The 18008-nt window shown below is 38.5% G+C and overlaps 1 protein-coding gene across 1 annotated transcript in view; it reads right to left on the bottom strand.

Moving 5' to 3' along the window:
- Positions 1–12004: 12004 nt before the first annotated feature.
- RAB38 (RAB38, member RAS oncogene family) overlaps positions 12005–18008 on the bottom strand; it is a 70057-nt gene continuing 64053 nt past the window's right edge. The window contains exon 3 of the mRNA XM_077113326.1: positions 12005–12891. Within this exon, the coding sequence (XP_076969441.1) occupies positions 12739–12891 (153 nt within the window). The 3' untranslated portion in view covers positions 12005–12738. The remainder of the gene's footprint in view (positions 12892–18008) is intronic.

The following is an 18008-nucleotide window of genomic DNA, read 5'->3' as shown; positions in this document are numbered from 1 at the left end:
TTTAGTTCTGCAAATATAAAATTATCAGACTGAATAGTTTCCCTACTAATCAGCACCTCTTTGAGAGCTTGATTATTGCCTCATTCCTTCTTTCACCCTTGGTGATTACTGATTTAGGGAACCTAATGTTTACTGAGTATCTAATACTGTTGTTCAGTGCTTTATATAATATATCTTTAAATCCCGTGGCTTTATTATGATTTTGAAGTAAATATCATTTTTATATTATAGATGAGTTAACTAAGGCTCTTAGCAGTACATCAGCTTACCCAGACTTGCCACTAAAGGGAGATGGAGCAAGCGTTTGAACTCTAGTGTAGCAGAAACAAGACCACGTATATACTGTCCATTTCATTTTTCTGTTCCACACTTTCCTGTCCCTCTTGAAACTAGATGGGGTCTTCTGATTAAGTTATGGGCCATTCACTGTGGACAAAAGTTACATTCCAAACCTGCAGGACTGACCTTAAAATGCCCTTTTCCATTTTATATGCTCTCACCCTCCCATGGGCACAGTCATAAACAAAGAAATCCAAGGAAGTGAAATCACCCACAGGAAGAAGCCTAGATGAGTTTTGAATAAGCCTAGATAGTTGCGTTTTGAATAAAGAGTAATTCTGACACTAATTTGACTCTGGTAAATGAAAGAGAAGTAAACGTGTATTATGTTTAGCTATTGGTATCCTGGTGGTGTTTGTTCCAGCAATTAGCATGACTTACCCCAACTAATCAACTATGTCAGTTATCAGTTCGTTTTCTCTCTGCTCCAAGTCTGCCTTGTTTGCCCTGCTTCCTTCATTCCTCTGCTTGATGATAGCTGTTGCTCTATCTCCCTAAACATTTCTCCTTTTCCAGCAGGCACAAGTAAGACCTTGTCAATAGAGGGTGCTAGAAAAATACTGCAGGAGGAAGGGGCTTCTTTTCAAGTTGCCATTCATTCAGTCTTGGTCTTCCAGCACAGATGCTGGAGGACAGTGTCCTTGCAGGCAGACAACTTCAGCTTCATTGCTGGTGACCATCGAGAACCCAGTGGCACACGCCTTTCAGGGAGTTTCAGCTACGCTCCCTGCAAGTGGTTTCCTGGCACGTGGCATGGGCACCATTCAGTGGGCTGTGACAATATCCTCCCCCAAAGGGTCTGAATCTTAGCTTTAGGTGGAGGGTGGAGAGTAGTGGGGGTGATGAGTTTTTCCTTCCTTGGTCGCACTCCCTCAGCCATAGAAGTGACGAGTGCTCTCTGTATCTGCTATACCTATGCTCTTTGGAGTTCTCTTTACTCCTATTCTATAGTTCATCTTCCTTTTCTAGTTAATAATTCTTTATATTAAATTTTTCCTGTTCAATTTACTGTTTGTTTTCTGTCTTTTGACTGAACATTGATTGATATACACAAAATAAATCTATAATCTTAAAAATTGGCATCATCTAAATTATGGTCATATGAAAATATGTTCTTATGGAAGACTATTGAATTGGAAAAGCATGTTCTTTGGAGTTGGCTAAAACTGAGCTTCATCTGATATATCATTTCCAAATTATTGTCTCCCATTGTGTAGGCTTTTTTACTTTCTTGATGAAATTCTTTGATGCGTTAAAGTGTTTAATTTTGAGGAGTTCCCATTTATTGAATTATTTCTTCAATGCTCTTGCTTTGGGTGTAAGGTCTAGGAAACCAGCTCCTAGTAAAAGATTCATAAGATATTTCCCTACATTTTCTTCTAACAGTTTTATGGTCTTAGATTTAATGTCTAGGTCTTTGATCCATTTTGAGTTAATTTTTGTATAGGGTGTGAGATATGGATCCTCTTTCATTCTTTTGCATATGGATATCCAGTTTTCTAGGTACCATTTATTGAAGAGACTGTTCTGTCCCAGGTGAGTTGGCTTGACTGACTTAAGTATCCAGAATATATAAAGAGATTGTTCAACTCAATAACAAAAACACAGACAACCCAATTACAAAATGGGCAAAAGACATGATCAGACACTTCCCAGAAGAAGAAATACAAATGGCCAAAAGGCACATGAATAGATGCTCAACTTCCCTGGCTATTAGAGAAATGCAAATCAAAACCACAATGAGATACCATCTCATACCCACCGGAATGACCGTTATCAATAAAACAGAAAATGACAAGTGCTGGAGAGGATGTGGAGAAAGAGGCACACTTATCCACTGTTGGTGGGAATGTCAAATGGTACAACCGCTGTGAAAGGTAGTTTGGCAGTTCCTCAAAAAGCTAAATGTAGAATTGCCATATGACCCAGCAATACCATTGTTAGGTATCTACTCAGAGGACATGAGAGCAAGGACACAAATGGACATTTGCACACCAATGTTTATAGCAGCATTATTTACAATTGCCAAGAGATGGAAACAGCCAAAATGTCCATCAACAGACAAGTGGCTAAACAAACTGTGGTATATACATACAATGGAATATTATGCAGCTGTAAGAAAGAATAAAGTTATGAAGTATGTAACAACATGGATGGACCTTAAGGACATTATGCTGAGTGAGATTAGCCAGAAACAAAAGGATAAATACTGTATGGTCTTACTGATATGAACTGACATTAGTGAATAAACTTGGAGAATGTCACTCGTAACAGAGACCATCAGGAGATAGAAACAGGGTAAGATATTGGGTAATTGGAACTGAAGTGATACAAATTGTGCAACAGGACTGAACATAAAAACTCAGAAATGGACAGCACAATACTACCTAACTGTAATACAATTATGTTAAAACATTAAATGAAGCTGAATGTGAGAATGATAAAGGGAGGAGGGCTGGGGACACAAATGAAATCAGAAAGAAAGATAGATGATAAAGAATGAGATGGTATAATCTAGGAATGCCTAGAGTATATAATGATAGTGACTAAATGTATAAATTTAAAAAATGTTTTTGCATGAGGAAGTACAAAGGAATGTCATTACTGCAGGGTGTTGAAAATAGACGGTCATTAATATTTAAAAATTTTAATTTATGTGTGAGACTAAAGCAAAGAATGTTTATTTTGTACAAAATTCATATTTTGACTAATATAACTTATGTAGACAGCTTAATTGAACACTGTAAGTACACGGAACCTTGAGTAGGGCATGAGATTTTGTTATTTGTCCAGAGTGATGCCCCGATAAATCCCAGAGTGATTTGAACAGTGAATAAAAAAGTATTTGCAAGGTCCCCTTTGGGGAATGGTGAGAAAGGGGGAAAATTCAACTTCCCCAAGTTGAATTCTCAATATTCTCACAGGCAGTGTGGATAACCAAAGCAATAGGCTGAGCCCCCAGTCTTGGGGTTTGTTCAGATGAAACTTAACCCCACAAAGGATAGGTCAAGCCTACTTAAAATTAGGCCTAAGAGTCACCCCCAAGAGAACCTCTTTTGTTGCTCAGATGTGACCTCTCTCTCTCCAGGCAACACAACAAGCAAACTCACTGCCCTCCCCATGTCTACATGGGACATGACTCACAGGGGTGTCTACCTTCCTGGCAACATGGACAGAAATCCTAAAATGAGCTGAGGCTCAGCATCAAGGGATTGAGAAAACCTTCTTGACCAAAACGGGAAGAGCAAAATGAGACAAAATAAAGAGTCAATGGCTGAGAGATTCCAAACAGAGTGGAGAGGTTATCCTGGAGGTTATTCTTACGCGTTAAATAGATAACACCTTATTGTTCAAGAGGTAGTGGAGAGGCTGGAGGGAACTGCCTGAAAATGTAGAGCTGTGTTCCAGTAGCCATGTTTCTTGATGATGATTGTATAATGATATAGCTTTCACAATGTGACTGTGGGATTGTGAAAACCTTGTGTCTGATGCTCCTTTTATCTACCTTATCAACAGATGAGTAAAACATATGGAATAAAAATAAATAATAGGGGAAACAAATGTTAAAATAAATTTAGATTGAAATGCTAGTAATCAATGAAAGGGAGGGGTGAGGGGCATGGTATGTATGAAATTTTTTCTGTTGTCTTTGTATTTCTTTTTCTGAATAGATGCAAATGTTCTAAGAAATGATCATGTTGATGAATATGCAACTATGTATGATATTGTGAATTACTGATATATATGTAGAATGGAAGGACCAAAAGTTAAGAATGTTTAAGTTTGTTGTTATATATTTTTTTAAATTTAAAAATTAATAATAAAAAATAAATAAATTAGAAAAAAACCACTGAGCTTCAATATTAGCTCTCTCACTTTCTGGCTGTATGACCTTAAAAGAGTCTCTAAATCCTCATATTCATGGATTCCATATTTGCTAATTTGCCTGCTTGCTAAAATTTTTTTCTGACCCCATAGTCAATACTTATGGTGCTTTAGTGGTCATTTGTGGACATGTTCAGGGCAGCAAAAAATTTGAGTCGCCTGATGCATATATTCCCAGCTGAGGTAAACAAGGCGGCATTCTGTCTTCTTGTTTCATCTCTCAAACAGTAAACAAATATTCCCTTTTACAGTATATTCTGTGTCAGGTTTTCTGCAATTTTTTATGCTTTATGTTGGTGATTTCAGTGTTTAAAATGGCCCCCAAGCAAATTTCTGTCATGTTTGATGTTCCTAAGCATAAGAAGGCTGGGATGTATCTTTGGAGAAAACATGCATATTTGATAAGCTTGGTTCAGTGCTTTGACTGTGAGTTCAAGGTTAATGAGTCAACACCCTATTTAATGAGCTCCAATTACCTGCCCCCCAATGTGATTTGTGATTAAACTTGCTTAGATTTATGTTCAGAGGCTTTGTTTATATGTTGCATTAAAATATTCAGGAGGCAAGGATATTATTTCTCAGCAGGGTTAAATGGGGACAGTCTCTAATGGCTGGTGAAACAAAAAACTTCCTAGGGAATCATTGTACACAAATTTAAGGAGAAAGCAAAGGATATAGTGTCTTTAAGGAGAAACACACATAAAACAAGGTTGAGTATTGATAGCTTGAGGAAACATAACAGGATGTTTGCAGAGTCCTAGCCCTCGTTTCAGTGCATATTCACTAACAGTCTTCAAGTATTCTTTATAGAGCATAACTATTGTGAAAAACAAGAATCACTGAACTTTAGTTCTCTAATTTCTAGAATTGGGTTAGTAATGATTATCTTGTGGTATTGGTCAGAAGATTAATTGTATATATACAGTAGCTGGCATAAAGAGAGTACTAAATAATATTAGTATTTTAAATAATGATTCACTAGAATGAGTTTCAGTACCTGTGACTGAATGTCACATTTACTTCTCATATACAAGTGATCATGTTCCCTAATACACTCACCATAGTGCTTATTTCTACATGTAGCATTTCTTAATGTAACTCATATTTTGTCTTTTCATTTTGTTTACTTTGCTAAAGAGAAGAGCTAAAAACTACTTTTCTTCAAATTAACCAGTATTTAAGGCTTTTTAAAATCTTCTTATCTTTCTTTTGGGAGACTCTATGATGCCACATTATTTTGCACTTTCACAAAATTTTTTTTCCTATCCTTCTCTGACCTCTTCCTCCAATCTCCATTTAAAAAAAAAAAAAAAAAAATAGAGACTCCAGAGCTTAGATTATAGACTTTTAGGAATAACTATTACTTGATTCTTGCATACACATTGTGGTGGTTAGATTCAGTTGTCAGCTTGGCCAGGTGAAGGTGCCTAGTTCTGTTGCTGTGGACATGAGCCAATGGTACGTGAACCTCATCTTTTGCTCATTACATCTGCAGTCAGCTAGGAGGTGTGCCTGCTGCAATGAATGATGTTTGACTTAATTGGCTGGCACTTAAATGAGAGAGCGCAATGTAGTACAGCCCAAGCAGCTTGGCATTCCTCATCTCAGCACTCGCAGCTCAGTCCAGGCCTTTGGAGATGCAGAAAGAAATCACCCCTGGGAAAGTTGTTGGAACCCAGAGGCCTGGAGAGAAGGCCAGCAGAGACCATCCTGTGCCTTCCCACATAAGAAAGAACCTCAGTGGAAAGTTAGCTGCCTTTCCTCTGAAGAACTAATGAAACAAATCCCCTTTTATTAAAAGCCAATCTCTCTCTGGTGTGTTGCATTCCAGTTGCTAGCAAATTAGAACACACATTCTGGCTAAACCATTTCTTCTGTATTAACTTTAAAAGATTAATTTATATACATCATATATGTCTATTAGACTCTCTTCTATAATAATTTCACCATGCCAAACATTGCCAGAAAGGATTTACATATTTTATTTTTATTCTATAAACCATGTGTCACTATTTATCTATTTATTTTAATGGTGACTGCTTAATTTTTATTAACATAAAATTCCTCTTCTTCCTGTTCTAAAATACTTCCTTCAACCATGTCTTTATATACTTCCCTACTAATAGCATAGAGTGAAGTCAATCCCACAACTCCTATAGCATCTCTTGGTTAGCAGAAGCTACTGCTGTTAAATAAACATCATCATTATGAACATGGCCCTTGTGGTCAGATAAACTGAATATAGATCTGACTCCATTTTTTAGTGGCTGTGTGACTCTATTGGTCAAGAACCTTAAATTGCATGTGGCAGAAAATGAAGTCAATCTGCCTAAACAAACAAACACAGATCATTTATTGCCTCATGTAACTTGGGAATTTAAAGGTTAAATCAGAACTCACAACAGCTGGTGGGGTTTTCATGTTCCATAGCCTTCTGACTCTCTCTCCTTGAACTGGCCATGTGCTGACGTAACTGCTGATGGGCTTTCTCCATGGAATGAGGGGAAGATGGCTGTTTCCTATGCCCTCCCCTTCCTAAATCTTTCTTTCTTTCTTTTTTTTTTAAGAAATCACAGGAGAGGACTCTGGTGGATTCAACTTGTGCATCCCTAGCATGATCACTTTAGCAGGAAGGAATGAAATATTCTGATTAGCCCACTGTGGCCAGAGGAGCAGATGCACTGTCTAAAAATCCTGCCAAAATGGTATAATACATGTGGACATTTTATCTATCACCCCCGGTTTTCTTATCTATAAAATGTGAAATCATCCCTCAATAGGGTGGTGGTGGTGATGATTAAATGGCATTATTCTTTGGAAAGGACATAGTGGGAGACCTGAGAAATAAGTGCTAACTATTAATATTTGTTCTAATGATAAAAGCAAAGATGAATATTATGTAGCGGAAACAAACCCAACCTTTTTGCTTTGCTCTCTAACTGTACGTTTTGACTGTCTTGTTAGTAGCCCCCTTCCACTAAGGAAACTGCAAAATTAAAGAGCAGGGACCTGTGACTTTCACTTCTCGTGTTTCCATGACAACTATCACAGAGAAAGGAAGAAACGAACATATATTAAGCACTATGTATTTTGCTAGGGACCTTTACATGTCATCTATTTATTACCCTAAACGCCGCAACTTGCTGAGAGCAGCCATTTTATAGGGATTTGATTAAGGAGTTCAAGGAATACAAATTGATATTATGTATCTGCATAGCTTAACTTTTTGAAAGTTCAATTCAGGACAAAACATAAAGCACTATATTATATTAAAAGCAATAACAACTCTTTGATATTTTGCATTTTGAAAAACACTTTGATAAGAGTTGTTTAAGTACTTTTGAAGGAAAACTTTGTCCTAATGGAAAGTACAATCTGGACCATTTGGAATTTGAAGTCTCAGAGTCTTATGCCTAACATTATAATTTTGGAGAATACATTGCACTTTGTATTGCATGGGAATATTCAGCCTGTCCCTGGAGATAACATTCTAAAAATCAAGTAGACTTAGCCAGTAAGTTGGTTTGTTGAAACAGGAAATTTCAGACACATTAATGCAATGAGATATTGGTATACACAGTTTTAGGCAATGTTTTATCCTCATTTTTTGAGAGTTACTTTAGTCCATCAGCATTTCTAACTCTTTTTTGGGGGGAGAATTCTCCCATGCTCTTTTTTCCTTGAATATTGTGGAATTATCTGTGCTCTGGAAGCCAAAAACTTAAGGGCATTTTCAGACAGCAATAGCTTATATGCAGCTGAATTTAAAACCATCCATAATGCCAGTTCCAAACATCTAACAGCGAGTACTTTGTTCAGAAGTAATGACTAACCTGCTTTCCTGGAAAACCTAGGTAGGTAACAGTAGTGGTAAAAAGCTATCCCATGAAATTCCTTCCTGTGGAATAATACCAGGACTATGCTCCATAGTGAGGCTAAATTGCTGCACAGGAGAAAACAATAATCCTGTATGCTTTCTTGTGTGGCTCCATTTTTTTCCTTTAAGAGCTTGGTTGAAATAACAATTTGAAACCATACAATAGGCACATTTTAAAGAGTACAATTCAATGGTTGTTAGTATATCCACAGAGTTGTGCGAACATCACCACAATAAATTTGAGAACATTTTAATCATCACAGAGAGAATCCCTGAGCCCTTTAGCCATCACCCCCCATCCCCATCTCCCCATTACCCCCGACCTCAGCCCTAGGTAATTCTCTCTGTACAGATTTGCACTGTGCCTTCATTATAAGCCTCCAAAACTAAGTAACATTTTCATCTGACAACTTTGCTCTACTTCAAGATAATGAATAACTATTTAAGTAGACAGAATAATATTTAACAGAATGATAACAGAAAAACACTTAGAATAATATTTAACAGAATAATATTAATGACCACATTTATTGATTACTTCTTATGTTTCAGGCAACATGCTAAGACGTTACACGTATTAACTCATGGCGGCACGGCTTCTCACCATAGTTTAGAGAACTGCTTGGCAGTACCTGGCATATGGTGAACTCTATTGTCATTTCCTGGGCTGACTATTGTGCTCTGTATTCAGAATATTGTCTCCACCAGAAATCTAAGAGGAGACAATTTAGCATAAGGGTTAGGAGCATGGACAGTGGGATCAGGCTGCCTGGGTATGAATTGCTTCTTTGACTATTAGTAGCTGTGAAACTTGGCAGATTGATCACTGTACCTTGGCTTCTCCATATATAAAGTGGGGAGAGTAGTACTTTCATACTGGGTTGCTGTGATCATTAAGTAACATACTAAAGGTAACGTTACCTATCAGCGCACATAATATGTGCTCTATAAATAATAGGTGGTATTTATTTGTAATGTATCACGTGAGTATTTGATTAATGAAAAAAGAGGGTCAGCAGAGCATGAGAAGAGATCTGAAATACTCAGAGATAGGCAAGGCTTCAGTGGGTGGGCCAATGTGCTGAGCCTTAAAGGATAGGTAGCATTTCCAGGTAAAAAAAGGAAAAGATTATTCCAAACATCAGAAAGAGCTAGTTAAACCCAAACCAAATAATCTCGTGTGATTAGACCCCAGTGTTTTAAGGAGGAAATAGTAGGAGACATACATTCGGTTTCCTTCAGCACAGTTAGAGCTGCAGTCCCTGCAGTTAGAAGCAAATTATGATTTCAGAATAGAAATTTGAATTCGGACATGTGGCTTCTCTCCCGAGGTATGGTGAAATGTTTACATGTCTGAGTCCCCTACCTGATCATAAGTACCTTAAGATCTGGGACCATGGTTCAGTCATTTGTATCTCCCAAACAGTGCCTGGCTGAATGTTGGTTTAGGAACCACTAGGAATTGAAGCTCAATCAAAATGAAAACCTCTTAATTGGGTTCCCTTAAAAGTAAATGCTGAGATAAGGATTTGAGTATAACTATTTTATATGGTGGTGTTCTTGGAAGAACTATTTGGGGAATACAGAAGTGAGACAGGCAAAGGAAGGAAACCAAAAAGGCTGCGATAATTAACAGGTCACCACTGGTGAAACTGTTGCAGTACCACGAGGGACCGCTAAGACAGTGCATAGCACAAGCTTCAGATTTATCTCACCTGAAGGGCAAGGAAGCTGGAGTATTTATCTAGCAATTTATGTCAGTCTTAGATGCTGCTGCTCCTGGAGGTGCTAATCCTCCAGCATTTCTGCTGGTCCAGCAAGCAAAACAAACATGCTCCAAAAATAAGGCCAATAAAAAATACTAGTGTGTATATCAGCACTAGTATCTTATGTAAACTAAGGTGTTACCATGTATATTGTGGTCCTTTGTATGATGATTGACCTCCTCCAGTGAAAGCTTTTAGATAAGGGTCCTAGAGGGATGTTTAGGGGGTCACTGATTCGGTGTGCATGGAGAGTATATGTCAAGAGAATATGGACATTTTCCCTCTACAGTCTACTATAGTTCACACCTTGCACTCCTCAGATTCACTTATGTTGCATGTTAAGTTCACTCTATCCATTTAATGATTTTGAAAGGAAGTCACTGGGCACAATTCCAAGGTGGGGAGGATGGGGGAAGGTAGGGAAGAAGGAAGGGAGAGAGAAGCGGGAAAGAGGAAGAAACATAACAGAAGTGTTGGTGGAACAAGTTACAGTGTCCTCTGTGACAGTTAATATTGAGATCATAATTGATATTTATAGTTAATATTGAGATCATAATTGATATTTATCATTTCCCTCCTCTGCTGCCTGTTCCAAATATGCCTCTACATTTGAAAGACTGCTTCTCTCTAGGTACATTGCCTAATGCAATGACTGGGACTTCTTGCTTGAAGGAAAGCTTCTTATCCTTGTGAGCTAAATGTTGCTACAATTACCCTTTCAGTTATCACCCAACATTGAGGCATTGAGGAATGCCTCAGTGGATCCCTTAGGTTCCAGACATACGCCTCCCTGCTCCATGCTGTAGAAACTGTGCTACCTTCTCTTGAAAGTCATGGTGAACTGCCCTTGCCTCTTATGTAACTGTATGAGCATGAGGATCCAAAATGGACCAGATAGCAGCTAAAGCTTTAGGTTTAATGGAACCTTTATTGTGTCCTCTGGTAGAAGTACTTTCCCCTCTCCACTTTGCAAATCAAGACTGCTTTCATACTAAATCATGTGTTGCGTATTGGCTGACCTGAGTCTGTATTTTTTTTTTCTTCAGAGTTTCAATGGCAGCTAACTAATTCCACAATGTTGTGTATGTCAAAAACAGGAACATTAGCATTTTCTCCGTCTATATTCTATCTCAAACCCCTCAATGAGCATCTTAATAATCATGGTGCTACAGCTTGCCAGGAATTAGCTTCACCACAATATTAACCAGCAAGGGGGTCCTTACTACCATCTGGGGGAGTAAGATCTGCTTCCCAGGACCCCCTTTGTCCCAGTGAGGAAGACCTTGAGAAAGGATTTGAGTGGAAGCAGTTTATTTTGAATATGAATCTAGCAAGTACCAGTTGAGGAATGGGGAAGTGAGAAAAGGAAGGAATGCAGGCTGATAAAGGACAAGTCAGCTGGGAAGTTTACACCTGTAGGAACCTGAGACTTAATCCCTATGGGAGCCTCTGAGAGAATGCATAGAGCATGCCTCACATGGTTCTTCCTGAGGGACAAGGAATATGGCTGTATTTATCCCCCAATCCCTGCTATCACTGGTTGTGGGCTGCTCCTGCACACCTTAACCCCAGTGCTTCTGACTTTCTGGTTCATGGGCCAACTGTACCAGGGAAAGAGTCACAGATTCTTACAGTAGGAAGCCAGGGGCTTGGTGCTCACAGAAACAATAGTGCCAAGGGAATATGGGCAGGGACCCCAAAAGCTTGTGTTACAGAAGATAAAGCTCCTGTGAGTTCATTATGAATATCAGTGGAAAAATAATGCCAATAAGAAATACTAGTGCATATATAAGCACCAGCATCTTATGTAAACTAAGGAGTCACCATGTATATTTTGTTCCTTTGTATGATGATTAACCTGGCACCTTTCTTCATCAGAATATATGAAGCTTTTCCTCTGATTAAGCAAAGAAAGATATACACACTTTACCTTCTTGGCCTCTAAGTCAATTTAAACATAGATGCAGATGGAATAGACTTACCTCAGCTTTAATAGTACCCCACAGTTCTTTGAAGTGTTCATTTCCCATCTACCTTTTGAAATAAAATTTTATAAATGTATCTTGAGAAGCTTGGCTACACAGTAAAAAAAAAAAGTCCACCACACTAAGACACTTGAAGCACTTTCAGAAAGAGAAACAGCATCTTTGAATGTTTTATTTTTCACTTGTGAAAATACATACATAATATATAATACAAGTACAGATGTGTCTTCGCAGCTAAGTCAGAGGAAGCTAACATAAAGGCACATACAGGGGGCAGGTGTTTTCATACAGTGTTCTGTTAAATCAGCATTTAGGGTATGGTAAGTGACCATGAAGGCAACAAAAGCACAGAAACCCTGTGGAAATGACTATGAAGAGCTAAATCAGAGACAACTCCTAGGTCCACCAAGAATGAAGGTCATCTCTGGAACAGATACTGCTTCCATTTAATAGACCTGGCAGAACATCAGACAATGGAATGAAATCTGGACGAAGGCACCAGGAGCAAGGAGGAAGCCAATACTTAACTTGACAGCTTGCCTGCCCTTCTCCCCTCTTCTCTTTAAGGCTTGGGGCCTCTGCTGATTTGAAGAAACAAACACTGTGCTGGCTCTGTATTGACCAACAGAAATGTTGGTCAGCTACAAGACAGAATTTCATAACAGACTAAATATTTAAAAGGCTTGTAAACACTGTTCTGATGGAAAGGAAAAAAAAAACATAAAAGAACATTTGCTATTTCTCTCTTCTAGGAAAGATACAGGTACAGATCTTTGACATATCACAGGTATATCCCTGTCCTGTCATTTACCTGAAATGGTAAAAATTGAGGCACAATGCTTGGGTTGATGAGATTCTTTCCACCATCTACTAACAGAGCAGCCCACTAGGATTTGGCACAGCCTGAGCAGCTGGCAACCTTGGAAGATGTGAGATGGGGCTTCACGATGTCCGGCTCGATAGACTCCATGAGGTCACACTCGTTTGCAAGTATGTGCTTCACCAGGCATCTGGAGGCTTCATCAATGTTTATATTTTCCTAAGGGAAAAAAAAAACAAAATAACTTTTCTTATTCAACATGCTAAAATAACTCTGGGACAGAGTGATCTCTGTTATGAAAGGGCAGTCTTTATGGCAATTCATTTACATATTTCTGTATCCCTATCCATGTACCATCTTTTTATTCCCCTCACTCCTATTTATTCCCTTAAAATAAATCTACCTTCAGATCTTGATAAAAGTGAGCAAATCTATTTTGTTTCACTATATATGAAGAACAATGTTTGGTGAATTCAGTAGATTGCATAAAAGCCAGAATTTTCACATGCTCTTACACTACACAGCATAACATTATAAAAGAAACATATGTCTTTCAATCGAACTTAGACTCATCTTCACCTTCTGTCCCATAACATTTTTTGGATCTTGATATGAAATGGAAATAATAATATACCTGTTGCAGAAGTCACTGTTACTGTGATAAATATTTCTGACTCTCTGCCTTCCAGTCAAATGGTAGGACTGCACTGCTCTGACCTCCTGGTTAGGCATGGACGGACACGTGACCATCATTGGCCAATGACTTGACAAATGATGCCTGTCACTTTCATACGGAAGCAATGAGTCAGCGCTCAATTTACCATGTTCTTTTCTCCCTACTTCCGCATCACGGAAGCACAGAAATGGAACCTCCCTTGACCTGATTCCATGAGTGAGGGTCAAGTAGAGCCACGTGCTCCAGCCAGCAAATAATGAACAAAGCATAGCATGAGTGAGAACCAAGCCTTTGTTGTTTTCAGCCACTGAGTTTTGGAGGCTTTTTACCACTGTGGCATTACCTAGATAATTCTGATGGATAGGCTTTCTAAGAAAGGAAAATATTAAATCAGAAATACGAGTCTAATTTCAAGATGAAATATGTTTTAATTTGAGGGAAATATGGAGCAAGCATTTGAACTTAAAATATGTTGTTTATTTATACTATAAAGTGCCTTTTCTCTGCTAGCCAGAAAGTCAAGATATACAGAGTATTTATTACCTGCATGCTAAATAATCACTTGTTGAGATAAATTAGATAAAGTGAAGATCTCTAGTAAAGTTAAGTTTGACTGTTTTTATCACATTTTATAGTACCTGTTTGATGTGTTCCCCTATAGACAATGTGGAGACTTTCTTGTTCTCTAATTGTTTTACTATAGAATCACATTTTCCAAGCTGAAGTATTTCTACTTATCCCTAATTTTGGTATCTATGCCAAGGTTTTTTGATTCGTGTTGCATTCATTGCATGAAGTCCCAGTACATGGTTAACATCAGAAGTAGTGGCAGTTTCCAAATTATAATCTATAACTCATGACAGTAGAAGGAACTGCCATTAGCATCCTTCAAGTCCCAACCAGAATATATCCTTGAGTTCACCTGCTATGAAAGCTTAAGGTAACTTTTGGAGTTCAAAACAACAGCCTGTTTACTCATCTTCCCTCTACAGAATCCTAACAAAACTGCTTCTGAGGACTTTTAAACCTAAACCACAAAGTGAAGTTCTGATTCCTTTTTCCTTATTTCTGTTGTCTTAATCTTGTTTTTTTGCTATTGGTTTTTAAACTAGACAAGATTTCATGTCTCTGAGCCTCCCTTTCCTCATCGATGAATGGTGTTGATGACAATATTTTTTCTTATTTGAAAATTGCTTTCATTATAGCATATGGCCGTATATAAAATGTGAGGTCATTTTATATACGTAATCTTATATAATCTCATTTAAAACTCCATAAAGTACGGCGGTGCAATGGTGGCTCAGTGGGAGAGTTCTCGCCTGCCACACCAGAGACCCAGGTTCAGTTGATTCCCGGTGCCTGCCCATGCAAAAAAGAAAAGCTCCGTAAGGTAAGGTTAGTTTTTCGTTCTTATTAATTTTATCGTTGTAGTTGTTGAGGGGGTGGTGTCTTTATCTTCAGCTTGATTATCCGCCTCGGTCCATGGAAGCCAGTGCACAGAGAACAGCAATACTTCTCCCTGCTGGGAGGGGGTCCCCTCGCCTTAAAGTCATTATATGCCTTATACATATGCCTTATGCATCTCTTTCTCTTCCTGACATCATTCCCTTGGGTCACCCTTGAACAACCTGCTCCTGGACAGTAATCGGATATGAGCAGGGCCTGGATCAAGGACAGCCCCAGCTCAGAACTCTGCTCTTGAGTCCAGACCCTGTTTATGTGGCTGAGGAGGAGCCTACCTTTACTGTCTTACAGTCGAGGAAGGTAGGAACGGGTAGCCTGGCTTAGCCTTCCAGACCCAGCCTCATGGGTACTTTTAAGGAACTTTACCAACCATTATTAAATAAATGATTTGATTCCTGTTTGATTATTGCTTTTGTGTTGGGGAAGGAGGCAATAAAATCCCACCCCAAATACCAAACATGAGATATTATCATGTCTATTTACAGATGAGAAAACTTAGGCTTGGAGATAGTAAGATCACACAGTGGGTGAACCGAAGGGCCTGACCTTAAACTGGGGGTTGATGCCAAAACCTGGCTCTTATAACTATTCTTAAGATCGTTTTGAAGATCAAGTCCAAGAACAAATACAAGCTCTCAGCACAATATTAGGCCCAGAAATGGCTAAATAAATCTTAGTTTATTTCTCTTTCCTGTATTATAATAAAAACATGTTTCTATGTCAGGAAAAACAAGTTTTAAACATTAAAACCTCCTTCATACCAAATATAAATTAGATTTTCCAGCAGCATTTTTAAGCTTCCACTCCTACATTCATGTGCAAGTAAAACAGTATTCTCTTTCAATAATGTGCAAATTGGCAAAATCTACTAATGAGGAGTATTAAATTCTAATGTGGACAAATCAATGAGAGTTCATCACCATTACGTGAAAATCATGCAAAATTTAAGCCCAGTTAGTGGTAGCTTAGCAGCATTATTTTAGTAAAAGATAAGATGATGGTGGTGAAAGATTGTAAAATTTAACTCACCAAGCAAAGGCTGACTAATGTTAGGGCTGGGACATGAGATGAAGGGAAAGAGGATTTAGATAAAGGAAACAGAACAAAGGAGTAGCAGGACCTGTTTTTAGTGTTTTTTTTTCTTTTTTGCATGGGGAGGCTCTGGGAATCCAACACGGGTCTTCGGCATGACATTGCCCAAGTGCCTTGCCCATTTTTTTTTTGCATGGGCAGACCCGGGTCTCCGGCATGGCAGGCGAGAACTCTGCCACTGAGCCACCTTGGCGCGCCCGGTACCTGCTTTTAGACTGCATATCTGGACAAAGTATCAATTCACTGTGACTGTGCCACATTCATTGATTCAATTAAAATTACTTCGGTTCCCACTAGGTACTAAACCTACAAAGATCAAGATGATAGAATAAGTCCCATCCCTGACTGAGCTTACCCACAGCAAGGTTTGAGTAAATGACAAAGGCATAACAAAAGTTGGAAAGGGCATCTGGAGCCAGTGCACTGTAGAGTCTCAAGTGCTCACTTGGCCAGGTAGAGTCTTTGAGGTTTTTTGCAGGGGAAGTATTAATAAATCCAATACTACACAAATCCATTATTATAGATGTGTAGTACAGAATCTGCTTTACTAATTAATTGATCAGTAAGAATTTAGTAAATACCTGTCTCTATGGCATACATATTTCAGATTAGAAATTTTGAAAGGGAACCAGGGAGTAGACTAGGCACTGATATTTACCACTCTATTTACCATGTACTTGCCACCAAAAAGGCAACGTGCATAGTGTTTAGAGCACAGGTTTGGAGCTGGACCCATTTAGGTTTAAAATAGCTTTTCCACTTTATGGTTGATTAACCTTGGAAAAGTTACTTCACCACTCTGTGCCACAGTTTCCTCATCTATAAAAAGTGTATCTCATGGGGAGCATTAGCTAATATATGTTAAACCTTATGTGTGCACATTAACTTTATATCAACACATAAAACTTATATGTGTGTATTCTATTCCTTTATTTTGCAGCCGAGGAAACTAAGATTGAGAAAAGTCAAAGTGGCAGGCGCCATGTCATCTACTAGTAGGTGGTGGGGCCAAGTGTGAGCCCACGGCTGAATGGCCCCAATGTGTACACTCCTTCCACTCCACCTATTATTTCCTCAAGTAAAAGGCACAGAATGGCGCGGGCCACAGTGGCTGAGCAGGCAGAATTCTCGCCTGCCTAGCCGGAGACCCGGGTCTGATTCCTGGTGCCTGTCCATGCGAAAAAAAAAGAATGGGCAGGGCACTTGGCCAGCATAAAAACAGCAAAAGGATACAATCAGGGCTTTAAAGCAAGCCTGGTTTGTAATGCTGGCCGAGTTACAAACATTTTTTTCCTATCCTCTTCTTTTTCTACACACCATTGAGATTAAAGACAAAAAGAGTTAAGCTAAGAGATGGAAAAGCAATACAGAGCAAATGTCCATCTTACTTTCAGTCTAAAGCCATCTTTGCTAATCAAATCCTGGTTGACAGAACTGCAGGTTCAAACTTCTGACCAAATAGACTGTGATATAATTGATTGAACTACTTGGCATCCAAGTAGATTCAACCAAGTCTGCATGTCCCAAGTGATTGTACAGAAACAGAACTGCTGGCTTAAATGAAAAATTCCACCTGGGAATTTTTTTTGTCACGATATTTTTTTTAACAATTTTTACTGTGAAATATATATACAAAAAAGCAATAAATTTCAAAGTACATTTTAACAAGTAGTTATGGAACAAATCTCAGGGTATGGTATGGGTTATAGTTCCACAATTTCAGGTATTTACTTCTAGCTACTCTAAGACCCTGGAGACTAAAAATAAATATCAGTATAATGATCCAGTAGTCATACTCATTTGCTAAGTCCTATCTTTTGTCTTGCAACAACTCCTTCTCCTTTGACCCTTCTCCCAATCTTTAGGGATATCTGGGCAATGAACATTCTTACTTTTTCATGTTGAAAAGGGGTGTCGACATTTTGGGGTAGGGAGAATGCAATTGGTTGATGCTCTTGGAGAGACTGGTAACCCAGGGTTAATCTGGCCAAGGAACCATCTGGAGGTTTTAAGTTTCTGAAAAATAAACTTAGTGAGCTAAACTTCTAGAGTCTCAGATAAGAGCCCTGGGTATTCTTTACCACCCAGGAATTTTTATTTGTAT

This window comes from Tamandua tetradactyla, chromosome 8 (genome assembly GCF_023851605.1).
Source record: "Tamandua tetradactyla isolate mTamTet1 chromosome 8, mTamTet1.pri, whole genome shotgun sequence".
NCBI lineage: Eukaryota > Metazoa > Chordata > Mammalia > Pilosa > Myrmecophagidae > Tamandua > Tamandua tetradactyla.
The sequence above is the reverse complement of the archived record's forward strand: the minus strand, read 5'-3'. Positions and strand labels throughout refer to the sequence as shown.